We start from the raw sequence: 26,486 nt of genomic DNA on the forward strand, positions 1-26,486 counted from the left end.
TTGTATTACTCGAAACGGTTTCTATGTTCAAAAATGAAAACAAACATTGTATTAATTCTTCATAACTTGTAGTAAATTATTAGTTTGTTTTGATTTTTAGATTTTAATCTTGTAAATTTCACAACGTTAATATTTAAATTCTTTTGAGGATTATCTTATTTATTTCTATTTAAAGTAAATGAGATAGTATTTTCCTTATGGTGTCTTTAATGTTTAATTTATGCTAAGCAATATGTGTACCTTTATTTATAAATAAGTCTAATTGTTAAGCAATTTTATTTATTATTTTAAATGTGGAGTGATTCTATTTTTACTTAATGGGAGATTGATTTGTTAAATATATCTCTATTCTTTATACAACTTTCCTTTTTTTTTTTTTAAATTAAAGCATTTTTAAATTTTTTTATTTATTTTTACTTATAATTTCTAAATGGTTTCTACAAATCAAATAGAATTCTTATCAATAGTACATACTCAGATCATTGTTTTACATGATGTTTAAAATGTGCAACTTATTTTTAACTCTTGCTGAAACATATTGTGTTAAAAAAAATGTTTGCAACTTTCCTAGCAATTTTATGTTAGCATACTTTGCTGCATTATGTGAAGAATTTTAAATATTAAGAAAATTATGTGGTTTGTAAAGCACGATTTTCAGTTTATTTTGCTTTAATTAGTCCTTATTGTTTACTATTGTATTTTCTTCTTTGTAATTAGAGTAAAATCATTAAATGAGCTATATATATTTTTATATGTGTCTTGTATTGTATACAATCTTTAATTTCTTATTTTTAAGGACAATGAATAACATAGAAGATGATTCAAAGCCAACTGAATTAAAAATAAACCAGGAGAGGTTACTTGTTGTGAGAGATGAATATCAAAGATTATGCTATGAAATGAAAAAGAAAGAAATGTCTCGTCACACCACACACACAAAGATGCAACAACAGATAAGAAAGCAATGGTATGCTCTGGAAGATTTCTGAACTGCAAAAAAAAAAAAAAAAAAAAAAATTACCAAATTTTGGCGACACACAACCAAACAGTGGTACATGAGAAATTAAAAACAATATCATGGAAGGTGACCAACTCAAAGGGCTGTTTACCACCTTTGGCAAACTTTTAATTTAAAAAAAAAAATTTTTTTTAAGTAAAAAAAAAGTTCTTTGGCATAAATAGGTACCGATAGGGAAACATCCTTGATGTTAGGTCACTTAGCAGGGGTTTGTTTAGAAGAAATTTGGGGCTGTTAACGGACCATTCACAAAATATCTTTTCATAAAAACGGACCCTTCACAAAATGATTTTTCTTTAAATCGGACCCTTTTAATAAACCCTTCCCAGGGCAGAAAATAAGAAAGCTGGATGTAAACGATTCTTCCATTACTCGTCTGAAATGAATATTCTGCTTTCAGCAGTATAGGCTAAATACCAAATGTTTGTTGCATCTCTAATTTAGAAGCAGCAATTGCTGTTTATTTTTTAAATTTGTTTTTTATTATAATTTTACGATGCTGATATAATCTTGTATCTATTTACAATTTAAAATCTCCTTGAGTTTTTTGCAATAACCGGACCCTATTTACACAAATTCTTAAAAGCAGGACCCTGGTTGAACAAATGTGAGTAATTTTTTCACAATTTGACAAAAATGGTACCTTTCACAAAATGTCTGGACAGACCCCTGCTTAGAATACAATTTTCTTAACAGCAGTTTTAAATAGCAGGTGAATAAATTCAAGCTTGTTGAAGTTTTTATAATGTAAAATTTTGTTTCATTTCAATTTTTAATGAATTGGACATAGAATACATTTCTTTTTTTATTTTTTACTTAGTTTTCATGTAGTGATGAAAATAATTTCTTGTTTAATCATGCTTTGTATTTTTAAAAATAACAAATCATTGTTCTCATTTCTAAACTTAATTTATTTCTTTAACTGGTTCTTGGTCTTTTTCGATTAAATAAATTAAAATAACTAATTTCTACCTAAGACTTGAGTTTTAAAGTAATGGCTGTTCATATGATAATAATAATTAAAAAAAATATTTCAATTTTGAATTTAATACTTCAGCTGTCTAATTTGGAAAATATTTTTATTTTAATATTTCATCAGTCTAATACTCAATCTTTTTATATCTCATTAAAATATTAGACGTAAAACATCACATTTTTTAATTAGTGAGACAATTAATATTGATTTAAGAATCTGATAGATTTTAATAGTTCTGTAGCCTTGTTTCAACATATTTTTGTTCAATCAATTCTTTTTGTTTTTCTTTCAATTGCTAATGTTAGAAAAATATGAGGTAATTTTATTGAAGTCTCTTTTCATTACTTATCATTTTTTTAGATTCAATTTTATTCATTTTGTAGAATGTTTGATTATGATTAAACAAAAAGTTATTTTTATTTAAAGTATTTTTGTTTGTTTTTCATTAATTTAGGGAAATAATATCTGAATTAAAGAAGCAAAAGTCAGAACTAACTTTACAGCTACGACTGCAAGAGGGTGATAGTTTCTCAAACAAAGCTAACCAAAATTTAGAACGATTTCGAAAAGCTTTAGATGAAATGATAAGGCTGGAAAATCTTTTGACGAAGCAGACTGAGGAATTGAAAAATTATAAACGAGATGTAAGTTATGAAGTTCATAAAATTACTTCTTCCAACTACTTCAAACAATTTTATTATTCAATGAATTGAGTTATCAATAATTTTTATAGATTTAAAATTTGTTATTTAGTTTATCTCAATATTACTTTTTGTCTGAAAAATTTTTATGTTATTTTAAATTGATATACCCTGGATATCATTTATGTTATAAATGTTTTGCTGTATTAAAATTCTCATTAAATAATCTTAATTCAGATTAATTGGGATGTTTTCCATTGATTTAATATTGATATTTATAGATTCCTTATATTTTTGTATCCTGTTATTTTTAATATCATTTTGAAGTTAAAAACTTTTTCACTTCACTATATTTGTTGGAAAAGTAAACATTTTGGTTACATAAATAGTTTTCATTTCATTTTGCGTTTTATAAAATTTCGTCTTTTTTGAAAATATCATAATCTGTTAAATTTTTATTTGAAAGTATAAAATTTTTTGAAGATATTTATTTAATAATTGAGTATAATTAACATTTGCTGCATCTTTTTGTTATGTAATTATTAAAAATATAACTTGATTATTTATAATGTACTTTTTAACAATGTTTTATTTAATAATCAAGTATAAATAACATATGCTGCAACTTTTTGTTGTATAATTATTAAAAATACAACTTGATTATTAAAAAAATGGACAGCTACTCATTTTGTAAATGAAGATGCTTTTACGACGCGGTGCAAAATTTTTCACTTACAAGCTCTCCATTTGCTACCTAATATTTAGGGCTGGCAAGTAAACTTTTTCTTTGATAAGTTTGGTTTCAAATCAAGCTATGTTTTTCCCAGATTGAGGGTCTCCTTTTTGCAAGCTCTAAATCAGAATAGAATTCAGAAAACCTTATGGACACCTCCTACTCTATTAGAGTTTGATCCTAGGGGTGCAATTGTCAAAAAGTATTTTTGAGCCAAAATGCAGTGGTATACAAACATGAAACATTAAAAGTACAGGATCTTTTTTGATATTTGAGTTTCTAATTTTATTATTGTTTAATAATATGTTGATGGTATTGGAAACTTTATGCCAACCTTATTTAAAATTAATATTATTTTTAATAAATGAGTTCCAATTTAATTTTTACATTCTTAAATAGTTTTGGTCACTGCGCATCTTAACATTTTTAAAATTAATCAATTTATTGTACAAATAGTGGCAGACAAGAATTTTAATCTGGCTAATATCTTAAGAACTAAAATATAAAGCCCTAATTGTGATATGATCATTCTTAGCTCAAATTGGAAAATTAACTGTTTTATAGAACATGCCTGTTTCCCCCCTTTTTTTGTTTTTTTCCCCCCGTTCCAACAAAAAGTTTTTAATATTTCAGTTAGTCTAGATTGAATGCACCATTCCAGAACAGTTTTGTTACTTTATAGGAGGCTTGTATTTTGCAAAAAAGAAAAAATAAGAGCTAATTAATAAGATCTGTTAAAGTTTTATCTTTGTGTGTAACATATTGTATAAGTACCTATAATTCTGTCATCTTGATTGTATAAGTAACTTTAATTAATGTGAGTTAGATAGATAATTATGCTAGTGCAATCTAGTGCATCAGATTCTGCTAATAAAGTGATATGAACTATTGAAATTTAAAAATGGAAGGAAGTTTGGGCATTCTCTAGTCCATAATCACCCAAAAGGTGTTTTATATGAGTAATATGTCAAAAGCAGAGCTCATTAACTTACAAAGCTTTGCATAATATATATCAGCTAAAGTGATCATCAAGCCACCAAAAAAATAAAATTTGTTGCCTATTTGATTTTAATGAAAAGAATTATATTAATTTTTTTAATTTATTATTTCTGAAGTTAATATATTAATCTGTTCTATTTGAACTATTTCCAAATATATTTTGTTATCAATATGATTTTCAAACTCGATGAAATTCCTCTCTTCCAGATATCAGAAGTTGACAAAAAAACTAGAGTGAAGCAAAAGGAAGTTGTCAAAGCCCTGCGTAGTTCGAGTAGGGTTCTTAAGCACCAGCAAAATATTTCCTTTCTGGAAAATCGCTTAAATGGAGTAATATTTTTCATTCTTTACTGTCTTATTTATTAGAATATTCTTTCTTTTCTTATATAATAATTATATTTTACAATTATTTCAAGTATAAGACTTTTATATTCTTATTATTAATTTGATACATAAATTTTTAATGTATATCTTACTTTTTGCATTAAATAATGCTTTAAATTTTTAAAAAAGTTTTGAGTTTTACAGTCTCTTTACAAGGGTTTCATCTTTCAAGTGAAATGGAAGCCTAGTAATCTATTCTTTTACTTCATTCTTGTGACATTTTGATACAATTCCAGATTTAGTTTGTAACACCATTTTTTTTCTTCCCTTGACCATTATTTTTTATATATTTATTTATTTTATTTATTTTTTTCCCTTTGGCTTCTGCTTTCAGCTCTTTACCTACTTATTTTTTTTATTACTATTTTACTTCTCTTCCGCAACATTGAAATTAAGACATTGAGAGCATGTAAATTTATTTCTTATGCTCCAGTATGTATTTTAATGAATGATTGTAATTTTGTCGTCTTAGTTATAAATGCTTTAAATTTTGTCATTAAATACATCATATATGACTGTTTTGTTATTCTTAGTTGTTATAAGATAGATTTTATGGATCTATTTGTAGGTAGATATTAATTGATTTTTTTTTATATCATACAAAATTGATTTATTTGTTGATTTTATTTATTTATTTACAGAGCTTGCATAAATACAATCAACTTCTCATATCTAATAATAACTTGAGAGAGGATATCAACTCTTTGCTTCTCACTCAAAGTTCATTTCGTAGAAAGTACAGTAACATCAAACGATTATTAGCCTTGGGTAGGAAAACTTTATTGGAGGTTGTTCATTCTGCTACTATGTCATATCAAACAGGGTAAACTACCTTATATTATTTCCTAAACAGATTTCTTTGTTAAAAATATGTTTGTAAAAATGATTTGAATTCAAAAACAAAAAAATGATTTATGAATAATAAAATTTTATCATAACTCATTATCATTTACTTCCATTCATTTATTTCCATTTTGTTTTCTTTTTATAATGCCTTTTCTGTTTAAAAATTTATTGGTTGACTTTTTCAAATTTTAATCTCTACATATGATAGTTTTGAAACAACGAATAGTGTACCATAGCTACCAACTCCATTAAATTTTGCCATTATCCCTGTATTACCCTTATTTTTTTATGTATTAAAAAATTACTTAAATTATGGAGATTATTGTCTTAAAATTGCTTATAAAAATCATATGTATATAAGCAAGTAAATTCCTTTAAGAACTAACAAATAAAAATATAAATTTCTACCCAATTTTGAATTAAAAAGAGCAAAAACATTTTAAAAATACAAAAAAATTATAGATATCTAAAGTTAGGCATGTATGTTTGTAAACGGTACTTTTTTCTTTCTCTTATTAAAATTTGGTTGCTTTAATTTCGTGTGAGCGATGAATTTAAAAGTCATGCTGTTATGAAGTTCTTGATACAAATACAAACTTATTTTCTTTAATTGTGCCAAGTATATCTAAAATAACTTAAGTGAACAAATATTGACATAAATCTCTTATAAAAATATATTAGCTTATTATAAAGCTTTAAAATATTTGATTTATCAGTTGATATTAATTGACTTTATATGCATTTCTATTTATTCTTCTTACTACTAAATATACATTAACTTTATATGTATGTTGATTCATTCTGTTTATAGATAATATATGATCGATTACATAGATATAGATTAAACTCAAACCAGCCTAAAGACAATATGACATATATCTTTTCGTTGGTGTGAGTATAACCAATATTAAAATTTAATAGCGTTTGAAAATCATTTCTTTTTTTATGAAATATTGCAATTGACATCGATCAATTGTTCAAGCCTACTTGTGCAATACTTAGATTTTGGTTGTACTTCATGATAAATTTAGCACTTTTTTGGCCAAACGTGTAACCTTTTGAAAAATTTTGATTTTGGTTTATTTTTAAGCAAGCTTTAGACACATAAAGTCTTATGCATGCAAATATTGATTTCTTTTTATTTTAGAAGGACTTGAAAATCTTTTCGATTGTATTGGAACATATTTTTTTATGTATGCATTACTCAAGACTGGATTTTCACCCATCGTGATATATATGGAAATCCGCAAACAAGGTGGATTTGTTTGAACTGGATCTGTTATGGCCCAATAAGTTTTTCTTTTGTATGATGTTAGAAGAATATTGTTTACAATAAAATGGAAGATAGCAGAATATTCTCATAGGTTAATGTATTTATTGATAAGCGGTTAAATATCCAGTTCAAGAAAGGAAATAACAGGCCTAGTTACAGTTGCAATTATTACAAAACTACTGGTTGCTATCTGTGCCACAAGGTTGCTGTGGGTAACCACATCGAGAATCGTTCTATTATTTTAAAGTTTATTACAGACAAATCTGTGAAGGCTGCTTGTTACTCTCACTTTTTATTTAATTTATTTACTTTGTTTATTTGACTGCTTGCTGACTGATTATGTACTGTTTATGTATTTAAGTGTTTGAGATAACATCACTTTTGCTTACATTTTAATACTAAAATCGTTTCATAATATTTTTACACTCATCTTTCTTGTATACTTTTGTATTCTATTACTTACCAAACTCTTTCTTGTTTGATCTCTTATCCTAATTAAATTTATGCAAACTGTTTTATATTTGTATTTCCTATCAGATATATAAAATTTCAGTTTTTAAATTCTACCATAAAAATTCTAGTTCTTTCAATTGAATCATGAAATTTGCAGTTTTTTCAGTTTAATCCTGTTTTATCTTCATATTTACTATGCCAAGTTAGTTTTTATTTTTATTTATTTATTTATTTATTTTTTTTTTTTTGAAGACAATTGAAAACATTTTTGTAATTTAATTATTAAAACAATTTTGATTTCTGATAGAAAGATGAATTTTCTTTGAATATTTTGATATGTATGAAATTTATTATTGCAAGGACTGTTATATTACTATTGTTTCTTTTTTCATAGCTACAAATGATTTACTTTTCCTAACTCTCTTATTTTCCAATGAAGTTAGTTTTAGTTAAATCTCATGTATCAGAGTTGATGAGACTAGTTCTTATTTAACTCACATTTAATATGATAATTTTCTTCGAACAAGTATACCCACAAATGCTTGATTAATAGAGTATTTCCTCTTACAAAAAAGTTCCAATAAATCAGTTTCCCTCTCAAAAAAGTTTCATTTGTATTAAAAAATGGTTTTCACACTCTTAGAACAATATATTCTAATATTTTTTTCAATATAATTTGGAGGTAAATGAAATGAAACCTTATTATTGAATGATTTATTTATGAATTTAATATAATTAGAATATATTTTTCAATGGTTATAATTTTTGTATGATTAATAATGGCATACAGATAATAATTTTTAGAGAATCTGTGAAATACAAGCTGAATCTTGTGAATGAAAGAACTCAAGTGGATCAGAAACGTTTGGGTGAGAAGATTAAAGAATTAAAAATTTTAGTGGAGCAAGATGAACAGTTGAAGTCATTTTTAGAGTTTAAATCAAGAGACGGAGTGGCAAATAGGTTTGATTCTTTTTTTACTTTTAAAGTAATTCACGAAATTTTACTCACTAAATGATAGAACTTACAAAAAACATGCATGCATACTGTTTTTCATTGTTATTAAAGTTTTTATATTGCAAATATGAAATGCATCTGGTTCTAAAAAAATAGTAATTTTTTAAATTATGTGTGGTTGTTTTTAAACAATCATAAAAATATGTTGTTATATGTTTTTTTTTCAGACTATTTTGGAACTCATAGAACACTGTATTGAACCTGTTCATTATTATATAAATAATAAATTAAAAAATATCTCTTTCAATGAACTATTTTATATCTGTACAGTGCACTTCAAAATGAAATCATCCTCATTAACTTTTGACCTAATAATCAGATTTTCACTTATTGAGATTCAATCTTATTGGTTTAAGGGCCTAACCCTAAATATGCTATTCAATCAGGGCAGGCAATATTGTAAATTATGAAACTAGGCAGAAAACGTAATTTTTCGGAATAAGCATTCCTTGTTTTCAATATTTCGAATTTCTTGACCCTTTAAATCTTTTTCTATTCTGTTCATTTGATGAAAAACTAAATCAATTTTGGCTTGTCACAGCCCTATTTTTAGAATATTTAGAAATAAAGCCTATGTATTACTAATCTTAATCTTTCGTATATATTTGAAGACTCAGTTATCATTCTCATTATGCTGATAAGTATTCTACTACCAGTACTGATTCTATGTATCTCATCCAATTTTTTACATTAGAAGTCCTTACAATTTCTTTAACTAGATGCCAGGAAATTTTTCCCAATTATTAAAAGTTTTGACCTTTAATTAATTCAAAGATAAGCATATGAACTTATAACTGACTTGATAAGCATGCTGTGATGTTTTTAAGGTCTGATTTAATTTTAAAATTATATTTCAGCTTATTTATTACTTAACTGTCACTGTAAGTGATGTGGAGAGTATAAACTTCCAAGTTGAAGATCTGCATGAAAAGTTTCCTATTCAATCTGTCTTCGTATATACATAGAATTTATTTATTCTTCTTTTTTAAATAGTGAAGAGAAGGAGCTAGAGACTCGAAATGAACAAATAATGGAGCAGCGCCTGCTGTCATATCACAGAATAATGGCCCGAATTCAACTTGCTTCTGGATGCAAGGATGTCAATCGCATATGCAAGGCATACCTTGTGGAGGAGGAAAGTAACCTGGCTTTATTTGAAAAGGTGAATAATATGAGTATAGAAATTGAGAACTTGCATGAAGAGGTCAGAGCTCAAAGAGAAGAGTTAGATATTCTGAGCCGCCAGTATAAAGAGCAAAATCGAAAAGATTTGGCTGTAAGAAATGATATTGAGGTAAGAAAAAAACTTTCTTCAGTTTTTGTAATTTATGATGTTTCATTACATTCAAATTTAATTAACCAAAGCATAACCATTCAAGATAATAGATATTCTGAGCATTTTAAAATAGTGTTTTTTGTTTGTTTGTTATGATGTTAAAAAAAGATAATACAAATAATACTGTGTATGCCAATTAACATGATTGCATCAGTACCTGAAGGGGCTAATTATAATAAATGGCTCAGTCGCCCTCTCAGAAGTGTGATAGTATTTTTTCTCAGTTTTTCAAGATATTACAAGTTTAAATATACAAAAAAAAATCATTAAAATTAATTAACATGAATTTAGTTATTTGTTAGAAATCTTTATTGGGTAAGTGAATCTATTTTAATTTCAATTTTATATTAGTAAGCTTAAAGTTGTATACATTCCTCAATGAAAGAAGACCTCTTCTCTTTAGCAGTGTGAACAAATAATTAAATAAATTACAATATTCTCATTTCTGTTTGAAAAAATATCTCTTTTCCCCCCACTAGTTCTAAATTCCATCCCTATTTGTGTCATGAAAAGTAATTAGTCATCTAAATTAGAGTTAAATAAAGCGAAGTGAATGAAAAGGTACCTGTTATTTTCAAATGATACCTAAATAATTTTTTTTACAAACTAGAAACAAAGCATTTTAACTGAGCATTTCTAATACAATGATTCTATTTCAGTTTAATAAATATTGATTAGTTATCAAGTTATTTTGATTTAAATGCTTGTCCTGATGTCAAATTGTGATTTTGATGGCCGTAGGAATATCAATGTTATCATATATGAATGATTTTATTCTTGGAAAGTTTGTTATTAATAAGTGGCTAATTTCTTTCGTGAGTTTGCAAACTGGCAATAATTTTTTTTTAATAAAATTAAAAAAAAACAACATTACAACTGAGCATTTCTATTACAATGAATCAATGATTCTATTTCAGTTTTAGTAAATGTTGATTGTCTTGATGTTATTTTGATGGCTGAAGGAAGATCAATGTTAGTAATAAGTGGCTAATTTCTTTTCTGAGTTTGCATTGATATATGAATGATTTTATTCTTGGAAAGTTTATTATTAATGCATGGCAAATTTCTTTAGTGAGTTTACCAACTGGCAAGAACCGCAATGTAAGAATGTATTTCTATGGGGGGAGGGGTTATATACTGTTAATTACATTTTTCTAAATGAATAAGTAATTGTCAGACAATACAAATAAATCTTAATGTTTAATTAATAAATTCCGGTTGATAATTTATTGTCTTTTTTCATAAATTGACTACTTATTTAAGAAAGATTAAAACTAATTATATTTTGTCTGTCTTATGATATTATTATTCTGTCGTGCAAATAAGAAAACAGCAAAAGTGTTTCGCATTTGATTTCAAGAAAAAAGTGGTTTGACAAAAAACAGATAATAAATTAAAAAAGAAATTAGTAAAATCTATTACTCATGCTTTGAAAGCTAAAATAGAATTTTTTTTTAAAAAATGATAAAACAAAATCTATTTTTGAAGAAAAAAAATTTTTTTTTTGATACGGAGATTATCATACAAAAATGCCAAATTGATTGAAAAAAAGTAAGTTCATTCAGAATAAGTTGCTTATACAAGTTTTTTGTCCTTTAGGCTGATTTTTCTATTGCACAGCAGTATTATTGATGTCTAATTTATTTGATTTAAAAACATATATTGCTAAATAATAAGATAGAAGCATGAAAAAAAATATGATTTCATTTTATTGAGGACTACAATTATTAGAACTTTTTTTGTTTTGAATCTATCAATTTTTAAATATTGGACTAACAGAGGTACTGATTTTATAAATTAAAATAATGCTACTTGTGTGTTGATCCACATTAACAGAATTAATTTTAAAATTATAATCTTACCTTAAAAATTATAATCTTATCTTAAAGTTATATTTTCTATGTTTGATTATTTTCTATATTAATCAAAACTAATAAAACAGTCAAATTAGAATATCTAAGAATTATTTATTTTGCTATTATAACTAATCTCTTATAAAACATTGTCTCTACTGCATTGTTTAAATGGAACCCTAAAATATTATAAATTTTGAGATGGGATCTGAATAGTTTTTCTTCTTTCTCATTATAACGCATTTAAGTTTTATAATTTATTTGCCAATAAAATTTAACAATTTGTTTTATTTTATTTTTCTCTTTGGAGAGTTACAATTTATTGTGTCTTCCTTTTTTTGAAACTCATCAAAATTTTATTATTTATTCTCTTTTATATGTATTTTTTGCAATACTTTCATATTTTGAATTTTTTTTTTTATTATTTTTATTTTGAAATTATTTAGGTTTGCAATGCATCTTAATCATCATTATTTCTAAATAATGCATTGCAATAAAGGATTTCTGGGGTCTTTCACCTTCAATGCAAATAATTTTTTGGAAGAAAAATTATTATTTTTTGTTTATTTTTGTAAGTATAAATGTATAGATACATTTTATTCTGTTTGTTTTTGCATGGTTGTCATCATATATATTTTGTTATTATTACAGGAATCTTTGTTAATTTTATTTTGATTTTTTTTATGAGCATTGTATTACATATGATATTTATTGCAAATAAATTTTTTTGCATTTTTTAATATCAGTTTGCATTATAATATCAGTGTAATTAGTTCAATATAAAAAAATTTCATATTTTTTAGCAAATTTTTGAGTCCAATTTCATTCATGCTTCCATTTTTACAAATGATAACTTACAAACAGATTTTTTCTCTGCTTCTTTCTTTGTATATTTGAAGGGCTACCAACTTTCTATGCTTTTTGGGAAATTTTCTTTGAGTGGTAAATAAGATTATGCTTTAATGTATGGTCTCTTGTTCTGTAATTTTTTTAAAAATTTATTTTCCACACCAGTACATTTAAGTGATTCAAAAGTTATATAAAATCCCACTTTGTTCTAGCTCTCTCGTAGTAAAGCTTTTAAAATATTGGCGGAGTTACAAGAAATTCAAAAAGCTTTAGTTCTTACTTGTCTACCATCCTATAAAGTATTTTGCACAAAACATAGTAGTTCACAGCCCTGTATTTGACTATAGAGTCTGAGAAACAAATAAGACGAATTGCAAAATCCATTTTTTTTTTAAGTTTTATTTATTTTTGTTACTTTGAATTGTTTTTATTAATTTTTTTTCTTCCAGAGTTTTAAATGATGTAGAAAAAAACCCAGCTATTTTATTGAAGCAGCATTTCTTATACAATAAAAAATAATTATGTGATTTAAGATACAATAGTTTTGGGTTGTATATTAAAATACAATATTATGTCAATTTATTCTCAATTAATTGATTTGAAACATTATAAAATTTAAACACATATTCTATTGAATAAACGTTTTTATACCATAACGAATATCAATCTAATTTAAAATGAAATGATATTGAGAAATTATGTAATATTATGTATTAAATATCTTATAAATATGCCATGAATACCCATAATAAAATCTCAACATTAAATGGAAAATAAATCTCATACATCATATAAAATAAAAGAGAGAGAGAGATAATAGTAATAGAAAATAATAACACATAAGAGAGAGAGAGAAAAAATACAAACATAATAAAATAAAAGAGAGAGAGAAAAAAAATACAAACATAACTCTTTTTATCTTTCTTTTTTTTTTAAGTTTTATTTTTAAAATAATTTCTAATAATGTATAATACAAATAATGAGTATGTACAAATAATGATTTTGTTTGTTTTGTTTTGTTTTTTTTGAAAAAAAAGAGGTGAAAAATTCTGAAATATATTTGCTCCAGGAAACCATTGTTTTAAATTCAAGATTTTTTTAAAAAATAAACAAGCATTTATGTAATTGATTTTTTTTTAAATGTTTTGACAAACTTTCTTTTATCTATGTATAATATTTACTAGAGATGCAACGGATATCCGGCAGGCAGTATCTATCCGGCTAGTAGGCCGGGTATCCGGTTATTACGATTATCCGGTAGTAACATTTGGCTCGAAATAAAATATTGAGTAGAAAGGTAAAAATGAAATATATATATATATATATAAATAATTCATCACAATGATGGTAGAAAATGTAATATTAACATAAAAATCAATATTCTTTTCAAATATAATTTTTTTTATACTTATAGTGTTTATAAAATAAAGAAATTATACTTAAAATATGTATTAGGTTTACCTACAACATATTTGTATTAGGTGCTATGTATTAGGTGCTACCTACAACAGCTATGTTATACTAACCATTAATATAAATATTCTTAAAGTATGTTAGTATTTTGAAAGTTAAGTAATATAACATAGTATGTAGTATATAAATATATGGTATACAATTACAACAGAATATATTTACTATACGGATATACATATTTATTATATATATAAATATATAATAGCCAACCTCCCAAAAACAAATAAATATTAACTAATAAATAACTAATTTCATTAAAAAAAAATTTCTAGTTTCACTTGATTTAAAAAATTGAGAAAAGATCTGAATGGTTGGCAGTTATATTAAAGACAAATATTAGAATAAAGTATTAATCGATCTGAGGAATTGTTTTATAAATACTTATTTTTAAAAAAGTACTGCGGCTAGATACCGGATATCCGGCTCAAAGATTGGCCGGATACCCGGTATCCTGCCAAATTAAGATCCGTTGCATCACTAGCCGATACGTAGATTACTTTAATATTAATAATGCCTATTTATATNAAATGCAAATTATGTAAAAAACAAGATTCACTTTCTAAATTGAGATCATTTACGGCTTTTACAATATTTGAACCACCATCACGAATGACCAGATATATTTTACTTGTCACATTCCATTCCTCGCTCAAGCTGCTTAACATCTTGCCTACATTTTCTCCAGTATGACTTCCGGGAAAGTGTCTTGAGTTTAATACAAAATGTTTGTAATTAAAATCATTATCTATCCAGTGAGCAGTAAAGCTAATAAAACTGAATTAGACCATATATCAGTAGTTAAAGATATATATGTAGCTGAAGAAAGCAATGACTCAATTTCTTCTTTACATTTTGAATGCATTTTTGATATAATTACTTGTTTGAAATATTCCCTTGATGGAGCTTTATACTATGGTTGTGTTTTTGCTATGAGATTTCGAAAACCTTCATCTTCCACAAATAAGTATGGTTGATTATCTACTGCTATCATTTGGCCAATAACATAATGTAATTCTACAGCTTTTGGATTGTTTATATCCAAGATTTTTTTCTTTTCCAGAACTGCCTCTAAAGTTGGTTGCTCCAATCTTCTTTTTTTAGAACTTGCACTGGGATCATCTGCATTTACAGTATCATCAGTGGATTCAAAACCTAAATCCTGACCTTTTTCATTGCAGTAATTAATTTTGGCATATTCTGCTAAATGTTTTCTCCTTAGATGATTTAATAGTGGAGAAGTTGATGCTTTTTTGCCTGTTCCACCTCTTGAGATAAAACAGGAACAAAGATTGCATTTCACTTTAATTGCATCCTCCACATACTTGAAATAATTCCATACAGCACTTTTGCTTTTAAAACTCATGATTATAATTGCCTTTCAACAGTTTATGACAAATTTATTCTCACAATTATTAAAATGAAGTAAAATATAACTGCAGCCTATAACTATCAAAGCATAACTGAGGTAAGTATACAGATTCAGTTACAGTTAACAAAGGGGAAAACACCATTGACCATTACACAATATATCTTATCTCTTATCTTAGGGACCTGGTCTTACAAAGTGGGTGGTAAGAATAACCTACAGAAGTGAAACCTGTTTTTGCAAATGGCAAGAGCATAAGAACATTATTTCAGAACAAGAACATTATTTCAGAAAAAGATGATTAAAATTATATATATACTTCAATATTAAGAACAAAAGAAAGAAATATTTTTAAAATTATTAATTTATTCATTATTTCAATTTGATTTTTTATATAAATAAGTTTGAATCTTTAACAGATGTTTGTTTCTGCCACCTGCTTATAATAAATATTCTATCAGTGGTTTTATTTAAGCTAAGCACAATACTCAGTGCAGATAACATTCTTCAACTAAGTGTTATTTACATAATAGTTATTTATTGATATTCAGAAATTTAAAGTTAAGTACTCTTAATTGAAAGTTTATTTAAAAGAAATATATAATCATATAAGCAAAAGAAAAATAATAGTTTTGTCTAGTCCAATTGATTATAAATACATATTTTAAAAAAGTACTGTGATCGGATACCGGATATCCGGCTCAAAGATTGGCCGGATTTCCGGTATCCGTTATCCGGCCAAATTAAGATCCGTTGCATCACTAATATTTACCCATTTTTATTTGATGAAATAATTTTCTAAAGATCATTCTTTTATAACACATAATTATTTATACTCTAACATTTTATATGTGTATATATATATATGTTCTATACTGTTTTTTTTTTATTATTATTTATTTTATCTAAAAATTCTTTAACTCTGTCTGCTTCATTTTCCTTCATCTTTTATATCAATATATCTTTTTTTATTATGTTACTTACTTTTTTTTTAATCTGTCCCATTCGATTAAATATTTTTTAGAATTGTACTGATATGTTGAGAATGGAAGCACAAGAGTTAGAAGACGCTTCTGATTTAAAAGCAGAAGAATTGGAAGCAATTAAGAGTGCTTTGAAGAGAATTTATAATTTCTTGGATAATTTTTCTTCTCACCGAGTTGCATTCACTGTAGATGAAGGAATAACTGATGATAATGTGCTTCAATATTTGGAAGCCTTAGAAAGGAGAATAATTGATGTTATCCGCTGTCATAAACTCGTGACTGAATTGGTAATAATTATCTCTTTATTCCCTTAAATTTTTTTTTTAAATTGCTGTTTTGAAGTAATATATTTTCAGGGTTCCCACGAGTCTGGGAGAACTGGGAAAACCTGGAATTGTTAGGGAATTTTGTTTTAACTCTAAATATCAGGGAATAGTCAGGGAAAATTGCAATTTTTTTACTAAAACCTGGAGTATTCCTATCTCATACCTGGAAAATTACCAGTCTTAAAATTGTCAGTAACTGTAATCAGTTATTGAGATTCGAGTTAAATAATTCTAACATATATTACAATTATTTGTTGTAAAAATTTCACATTTTAGTCAAACTGAAAAGTACCAATCCTCATTTTAAAATATTTTTTTAACATAGGAACTAATATTTCACATTACAAATAAAAGAATCAAAGTTTTCTGATGAAACTATGGACTCAATTATCATTAAAATTTACCTGGTATGCCAGGAAAAGTCAGGAATTTTTTTTTCTTTCTGAAATTGAGTGGGAACCCTGATTTTTATGCAGATGAATTATTGTATTACCATAAGAAATGTATTGTGTGAAATAGTAAATATTTATTGTATTTGAACAGTTTTAAAAGTATAAGGTATGAGATGAATGTTTGTTTGTTAATTGCCTACTTAGCTTTTTCTAAAGAAATCTAAATAGTATACATTTTGGCACTCTATCCTCACAGCCAATATAACAGCCACCGCATAAATGCTGCAAGGTGTACACTAAATCGGTCGTGGCTGAACGTCCTTGCATTGATTGTGGTGGGGAAGAGAGGGTACCAGCTCAAGCGCTGTCTACGTTGTTTGACTCTAGTCAAAAATATATACCAAACCTGCCATAGCTGTTAAAAGATAGAAACCTACAAATGAGGCTAGGTGCTTGGCAGTGTTTGGATGATGCGTTGTAATTTTTGGTGTGTCTTCTTTTTTCTCGTCATTATTTATTTAACTTAATTTTGGCTATCATGACTTCCACTTTTACTGATAAGAATCTTGTTATGTTATTCATGTCAGGAACATATAATATTGTAATACAAATGATATCAAGAAAAAGTTTGAAAAGGAATGTAATTTTATAAAATCAACTTGGAAAAGTAATCAAGTCAGCTAATTATTTAGAATAAGATGATGCTTTGTACAAATGTTTTTTTTCTTTTTCAAAAAGGATTATACTGTTATCTGGGGTATAATGCAAGTGAGTATTTTAATTAATAATATCTTTATAATTCTTTGACATCAAGGCATTTATTTAATGGTCATATTAAAATTAAAAACTCTAAAGCGCTAAATTAATTTTTTTTAAAGAATAAATTTTGAGACTTGGAAGAAAATTGATTTTAAAACTATTACTTCTATATTCCAATTGCTTTGAAGAAATAAATCTTGCGCAATTTGCTTTAGATACTCAAAATTTTATTTCAATTATATTTTTACACTAAGCATAGTTTTAAGTGTAAAAAGTTTTACTTTATCTGAAGTAAACTAATATTTTTATGAAAGTACTTTGCAGGAAGAAATATATGTATATAAATTACTTCTATTATATAAGTCTAGAGATATTCATGATATGCAATTGGCCCTTTAACATGAGTGTTCAGTTCTAAGACTTCATAATTGCCACCTGGATGTTTTACTATAATTAGAAGCAGCTTTTGGCTGACTCTGTAACTGCCAAATAAAAAGCTATGTTTTTTTCTGGTCTAAGTTTTTTACAGTAAATAATTTTTGAAGTTAAAAAGAAGGCACTTATGATATTAACAATTAGTAAACCCAAATCCAGTTCCAACAATGATTTGGTAACATGTAGCACCCTGTAAATTCTGTATTAAAATTTTTAAAATTATGCAGCAATTTTTAAAACTATGCATACAAGTTGAAGCTGACCTAGAAAACAACTTAAACAGAAAAAGAAAACTCTATAAATAAAAAATACACTTTTTATTATTTCCATGTTTTCTTAAAGATAGAATGCTTAAAATCAAAATTTCATTGTCTTTAAAACTCTAATACAGTGCTGCATTTTTGTTTGGTTTATGCATTTATTTTATTTAGGACTATTTTACTAGTTTAGTACATAGAGTTTTAACTCAAAATTAAGATGCCTTAAAAATGGCACAATTAACAAAGAAACTATTTTTTAAAATTTGATATTATTGTTTTTATTTCTAAAAATCTCTTTATTAATGAATATTTATATTAATCTCTTTAATATTTAGATTAAAATTATATTCTCATATAGTTATTACTAAATATGAGTGCATGAAAAAATGTAATTATATTGAAATATTGTTTCTTTTTTCTTCATAGAAATGTGATGATATAAGATGTTTTTCAAAAACTAACAATAAACCATTAAAATCTTTTGAAATGAAGAAATCATTGCATGACTATAAAAAGGAGAAAAGGTGGAGTTTCAAAATTTTTATAATTAAGACAATAAGCGATTGAAAGCTTAATTAATAAGTTTGAAATAGTCTTTGTTAGTTTCAACTATATCAAAGTATGAAGTGCAGAAATATTTATACTTTTGTAAGGAAGTTTACATGTCGCCTAAGAATTTCTTAACTGATTTGATAGTAAGTGAAATCAAAAATCATGTGTAAAGCAGTTCAATACTACAATTCCAAAGGAAGGTTGCACAATACAGCCGAAATCCCATAAGAAAATTGAAACCAATCGAAAATTTTGAAGAAGAAAGTAATGAAAAATATAACAATAACAACCGAAGCTGACTTCATCAGGAGGTACCAGCTCCGAAAGACAAAAGCACGAAACCTTTTCTATCGAGAGAGCACAAGAAATGTCTAAAATTTGCTCTCTCTGTACCCCAAAGGTTTTGCAAAAAGTCCAGGAAGAGAGGAAAAGAATACAAATACAGAAGTAAAATACATAAACTATTTACAAAAGGAAAACAATAATCAAAAATTCTACTTAAAAATATTCCATTGTTAAACCAAAGCACACTATTTTCTGAAAATTCATTATTTTTTATTATATTCATTATTTTTTATTATATTTTTCATTGTTTTCTTCTTTAAAATTTTCTATTAACATTTTCTATTACATCCTCTTTTTAGAAAATGAACTAAAAGTGTTCTCTCTTCCAAAAAAACAATATTAAACATTTATGAGCTCTGGCTATTTTTTTTTTCGGACAGTAAACCCACATATTCCATTCATTATGATTTAGGTCTAATTTACAGATAACGAAATCTCAAGCCATAGAATCTTTATGTTAAATTATATGACTAGACGTGCTCTATTTGTAATGCTTATCAGATAAATGCATTTCTTCATCAAAAAAAAAAATAAATAAATAAAAAATAATGATAATAAACATCATTACTAAGTGTATAATTATTATCAAAAATAAAAATTTTTGACAAAAAAATTACATTCAGATATTTTAGTCTTCTAAATAAAGAATTAATTGATGTGAAAGAAAATCAATCATAGTTTTATTTCCTTATAAATCATGACATCTGAAAATTCTAACTGCACTCTTAATTATCATTGAAAGCTAAAACACTCTAGAAAAATCAAATTAGACCTAACCACATTTTGTATGGCTTAGCAATCAGTAACAAATTTATTATTTCTCATCATTTCCTTTTTAGATATGAAGTCAAAATATCTCAGTACAAAAATAAACTGTTGAAATAATAAAATAATTTTTTTTGATACTACGTGTTTCAGGACTATAGTGGGAAATAATGTGAATGAAGTACAGAAATGGACATATTATAGTTTCAATGTTTTAAACAAGAAACGTTCCTCAGCGCCTTGAAACCAAAAACACAACCATTTTATGTATTTATATGATGAGGAATGCTCTTGCTTAGAGAACTAAAACTAGCGTATGTTCATATCTGTATTTTATTTGTACTTTATGCACGTTTTTCACTTTATATATGTAGCACATAGTTATACCCTGTTAGAGAGTAGATCGGGCTCACTTTTGGAGGTCCAAGCCCTCAGAGCCCGAGTCCGTCCCTCCTTGAGACATAAGTGGGGTAAAGGCCAAATTATGTGGTCTCGTGGCCATTTTATCTGTAAAGGGAATTAGTGAATTAAAACCTTTTCTTTTCGCTAACCTGTGAAAAAACCAAGACACAAACTGAATCATCTGAAATTCTAGACGACTAAACGAAAACTTAAAAAAGAAAACAATCAACACAATGACAATTAACAGTAGCTTCACAAAGCAAAAGCACTGAACTGGTATAGCAGATCGCTGGGAATTTTTATGCCTTATTAACTCAATAACTGAAACAAACGTTCGTTTAAAAGTAGTAAAAAATTTATGAAAATTTTATCATGAATCTAAGATTTGTCTGATCCCAAAACCTTTTTACCGTAGTTTTCTGGCTGAACCCGTCTCACCGTTATATTCCTTTTGAATTTGTCTTTCAAGTAGACGAAAAAGAAGAAAATGTGTTGGATACGTAACTTTTGTTATAAACTTAAACTTCTCCAGGGTGTGTAGCGTTTCTTAAAGGTGCTAATTTCTGATTTATGTTTTTTGAAAGACCTTAACAGTGCTTTTTTCAATTAAGGTTTGTCAAAATTGATTTATTTTATATCTTTCAAAATGAGATTTTTTTTCTTTGCCCTGTTTGCCGTCATGAATTACAAAAAAAAGCATGTTTTTCACAATTTTTTCTGCAATATTTATCAGAAACTACTCGTTTTATCATGATTTTGTAAAGTCTTTGAAAATGTTTTTGCATTTTTTTGATTTTATGTACATAAATGAAGAACTTTAAACAGTAGGAGGAAATCATTCTTATTACTGCACATATCCTGATTATAATTTTTTTTTTTTTAAAGTGATTAAAAATATTTTTGAGTGCTTAAAAGGTGCTTATTTTTTGTTGAAAAATCTGGCTATGCACCCTGTTTCTCTGATCACCGAAAATTTCCCATACGTTTTATCATGATTTTGTAAAGTCTTTGAAAATGTTTTTGCATTTTTTTGATTTTATGTACATAAATGAAGAACTTTAAACAGTAGGAGGAAATCATTCTTATTACTGCACATATCCTGATTATAATTTTTTTTTTTTTAAAGTGATTAAAAATATTTTTGAGTGCTTAAAAGGTGCTTATTTTTTGTTGAAAAATCTGGCTATGCACCCTGTTTCTCTGATCACCGAAAATTTCCCATACGTTTTATCATGATTTTGTAAAGTCTTTGAAAATGTTTTTGCATTTTTTTGATTTTATGTACATAAATGAAGAACTTTAAACAGTAGGAGGAAATCATTCTTATTACTGCACATATCCTGATTATAATTTATTTTTTTAAAGTGATTAAAAATATTTTTGAGTGCTTAAAAGGTGCTTATTTTTTGTTGAAAAATCTGGCTATGCACCCTGTTTCTCTGATCACCGAAAATTTCCCATACGTTTTATCATGATTTTGTAAAGTCTTTGAAAATGTTTTTGCATTTTTTTGATTTTATGTACATAAATGAAGAACTTTAAACAGTAGGAGGAAATCATTCTTATTACTGCACATATCCTGATTATAATTTATTTTTTTAAAGTGATTAAAAATATTTTTGAGTGCTTAAAAGGTGCTTATTTTTTGTTGAAAAATCTGGCTATGCACCCTGTTTCTCTGATCACCGAAAATTTCCCATACGTTTTATCATGATTTTGTAAAGTCTTTGAAAATGTTTTTGCATTTTTTTGATTTTATGTACATAAATGAAGAACTTTAAACAGTAGGAGGAAATCATTCTTATTACTGCACATATCCTGATTATAATTTATTTTTTTAAAGTGATTAAAAATATTTTTGAGTGCTTAAAAGGTGCTTATTTTTTGTTGAAAAATCTGGCTATGCACCCTGTTTCTCTGATCACCGAAAATTTCCCATACGTTTTATCATGATTTTGTAAAGTCTTTGAAAATGTTTTTGCATTTTTTTGATTTTATGTACATAAATGAAGAACTTTAAACAGTAGGAGGAAATCATTCTTATTACTGCACATATCCTGATTATAATTTATTTTTTTAAAGTGATTAAAAATATTTTTGAGTGCTTAAAAGGTGCTTATTTTTTGTTGAAAAATCTGGCTATGCACCCTGTTTCTCTGATCACCGAAAATTTCCCATACGTTTTATCATGATTTTGTAAAGTCTTTGAAAATGTTTTTGCATTTTTTTGATTTTATGTACATAAATGAAGAACTTTAAACAGTAGGAGGAAATCATTCTTATTACTGCACATATCCTGATTATAATTTATTTTTTTAAAGTGATTAAAAATATTTTTGAGTGCTTAAAAGGTGCTTATTTTTTGTTGAAAAATCTGGCTATGCACCCTGTTTCTCTGATCACCGAAAATTTCCCATACGTTTTATCATGATTTTGTAAAGTCTTTGAAAATGTTTTTGCATTTTTTTGATTTTATGTACATAAATGAAGAACTTTAAACAGTAGGAGGAAATCATTCTTATTACTGCACATATCCTGATTATAATTTATTTTTTTAAAGTGATTAAAAATATTTTTGAGTGCTTAAAAGGTGCTTATTTTTTGTTGAAAAATCTGGCTATGCACCCTGTTTCTCTGATCACNATACTATTTAAAATTATATATATACTTAATTTTTTTAAAAATAGTGGTGGTTAAAAAGATTATAAATTAAGTTTATAAACGGAAGGAATATATAGAAAGCATACATTTTACTACCACTTTAAATAAAGAAATAAAATTTTACGCCAAATGCGTAGAAGTTGGCAGGTATGTAATACATTCTCTTCGGCCAAATTAGCATATCATTTTTCCATATCTAGTAATTAGTAAGATTCTTTTAAAATGAAAGTGGCAGGGTAGTTACCCTTTGATAATATTTTGGATTTAAGAGACACGACATAAATGCACTTTAAAATAAAATGGACCATTTTGAATAACTTTTGATTTAATGATCGGAACTTCACGTTCTAGGACACTATCTTAATGGTTCGAGGGGGTGATCACAAATATCCTAATTAATTAGTGCAGACGATATTTTGAAGGTATGAAATCAGGCAAAAAACGTACTTTCTCTGAATAAACAGTCGATGAATTTTCGGACTTCTGACCCTCAAAATGTAGTGGGTAGCCGCAACCTGGAAAACATGGTTGCCATAGTTTAAACAGGATAGCGATGCATAGTTTGGACCACTTAAAATTAAATTTACTTTTTACGCATTTCGCCATATTTCGAGAACTGCTTTAACAAAATAAAACATTTTTGCATACAATTATAAAATTCGTTTGTCCGAAGATAATTCCATTAAAAAAATAAATTTTAGTAAATATTTATTATTTTATTTAATAATCGTCGAAAATTTTTTAAATTGTAAGGTATACAATTGTTTACATCATTTTAAGGTATTCAATTTTATATGTCAAAATCCAAAAGTTTAGCGAAATCGATCGAATAGTTTCTGAGAAATAAAATTTCAAAAAAAGTCACATGATATCACTTTCTTTAATCATTTATTTGTAAAATCAAGAAAAGCCTTCATTTAGGAGAATTTTAAAAATGAAGATTCCAAATCATTTATGCATGTTTTATTTGACAATTCCTTTTCATTAAATTATTAGTTTTTAGTGTTAAAATATTCTTCGTCTTCTTTGCATAATCTAGGAACAAGTTCATTAAAACATTTAAGTGCTTATTTCTTCCTGTTATCTGCAAAGTCAGTACGGGTACGCCACAGGCGACTAAAAATATAAAAAGGGTAGAAACTCAATTTTTATTCATTTTTTATCTCTTTAATTATTTTATTTTAACTACCACTATGAGTTTTATAATTTAATTTATTAATACTTTAACCAAATTATATTAAAATTCACTATTGTAAAATAAATTTTTTATTTTACTTGTCAACTTGCTCCGGACAGCGAATAAATATTTTCGAGTGGTAGTTTATTAATTGTGATTCTTTGTTTAATAAATTCAATTTATTAGATTTTTATCCACCACTATTTCTAAATAGTTAATAAACTTATATATTCACCACTTCATTATAGTGAAATCATGTTAAACTTGTTAAAAAATTAGCCAAATTATTCAAATATTTGCAATTTATAGTTAGTAGTTACTTGCCGTTTTTTAAATTATTTTGTCTTGTCCAGAGCAGTTGGCATCTCTGTAAATAAAAAAATGATCAAGAAGTTGCTGTTTTCAATTTATTTAAATACAACTTAAAATTTTTTGATTCATCACATTTTGTATTTTTTAGTCGCCCGTGGCAACCATAAAGAAACTGTGCTTTGGAAAGAGATCTAAATATAAATACACAGTTAATAGATTAGCGTTGAAACAACAACTATCTTCTGCAGAGTAAGTCCCTAGAATGAAACATTTGGTTAATCACATTTTTTTTTTTTAAAGAAAAGAACCGTCTGTTTAAAAAAACGTTGGGCATATAAGTTTTGTTAAGCTACTTGTCTACTCATTTGAAAGTAACACTTAAGACAAAAAATATATAACCGCAACATATCACATCATAGACTGAAATTTCTTCCTACCACGCCCTACGTACCGGAGATGTGGGGACAAATAGCAGTCGCTGGAGTAAATATGAAAAACAAATTTGGTTCAGGCTATATTATTAAATTATATGAAAAATGTAGAAAGTAACCAATTCCAGATTTAAAATTTAACGAGTGGAAAATTGTTGAGATCCGTTCAAAAATCTCATGAAGCAGAAAACAAAAAATTAAAATCTTTTTCTCGTCGTGGTTTCCCTAGTCATCTAACGCAAATGCTCGTTTGTTCTACTAAAAATAAAAAGTATGTTCCTCAAAAACATTGCTTAAAGACCTCAAAATTTTTCAACATTTCCCGGAATAATGTGATGCAGTGCAGCATTTATACATTTAGTCTACTTAGAAATAAGAAAAGTTCTCATATATTAGTGATTTTAGTTAGTTAAAGTCATGTTATTCAAGAAAAATACAATAAAATAAAGAAGTAAAATCCTACTAATACCGCTTTATCATAAAAAAAATTAGGTTTTAGTAAATACTTTTTTTACAAGAATTTAGGCAGTTGAGATAACAATATTCACTATTTTGATGCGCTGACTATAGTTGGCACTTGTGTTAAATTTATTCTTTCGCATTAAAGTCACAATCTGGGAAAGTAGTGGTAAGTGAGAACGCGCGTTTTCAATTTATTTCACCCTGTGCGGAAAAGAACATTTTAATCGGACAACTCATTAACAACTGCGACCTCGTATGAAATAGGCGAATAACTCAATGCACTGTTACGATGCGGCATTAACTGATTTATCGAACATAAATTGACATATAATAAAAATTAGAGTTTTGGGAGAGAGATACCAGGCACCAAAAGTTTGCAAATCACATATTTAAGTAAATCATAAAATTGTGACAAATTAGGAATAAAAAACAAAATAAATAAGGAAAGATAAAAGTGAGAAATAAATTATTTACGAAATATGTTCAATATTTACAAGCAAGCAAGTCATGCTCTTCAAAAACTACAAGATCTTATTGACGAAATAGAAGACTGGTGCTTAAAATGAAAAACTGCAGCAAATGCTCGAAAATCACAAATATTAATTATACAAAAAAGAAGAATTAAAATACTTCCACAACTTCAACCAAAAATGTTCAACATACCAATACCAATAGTTAAAAAAGCAGATATCTTCGCCTTATAATCAATAGCAAACTCACCTGGAATGATCACATCAAAAGCACAATAGATAAAGCAAATGCAGCAATAATAGCCATACAACCATTAATATATAATCAGAATATTTCACTTAAACTAAAGAAGCTACTATATACAGCAATGATCCGCCCAATACTTACCTATGCCTCACCTGCCTGGGCAACGATAACTCAACATCTACTGAGAAAATTAAACCAATGCCAAAACAAGATCCTTAGAAGAATAACCTGTGCAAGATGGTTCATCCGGAATACCAATATACATGCAGATCTGTAGTTTATCAATT

The 26,486-nt window shown here is 26.5% G+C and overlaps 2 protein-coding genes across 3 annotated transcripts in view; one reads left to right on the top strand and one right to left on the bottom strand.

The window, feature by feature from the left end:
- The window catches only part of LOC107440996 (mitochondrial ribosomal protein L51), a 53,650-nt gene that overhangs the window by 6,155 nt on the left and 21,009 nt on the right, over positions 1-26,486 (bottom strand). The window lies entirely within an intron of this gene.
- Positions 4-18,899, top strand: LOC107441011 (coiled-coil domain-containing protein 63; the record flags this gene model as incomplete). Of its 2 annotated transcripts, none has more annotated exon segments than XM_043046337.2 (9): positions 4-71; positions 797-967; positions 2,449-2,638; positions 4,575-4,697; positions 5,393-5,574; positions 8,128-8,286; positions 9,334-9,634; positions 16,242-16,490; positions 18,802-18,899. In XM_043046337.2, coding segments are annotated over 8 exon segments (1,469 nt in total), but the record flags the coding sequence as incomplete, so codon positions are not given.

Source organism: Parasteatoda tepidariorum, chromosome 9 (assembly GCF_043381705.1).
Source record: "Parasteatoda tepidariorum isolate YZ-2023 chromosome 9, CAS_Ptep_4.0, whole genome shotgun sequence".
Classification (NCBI taxonomy): Eukaryota; Metazoa; Arthropoda; class Arachnida; order Araneae; family Theridiidae; genus Parasteatoda; species Parasteatoda tepidariorum.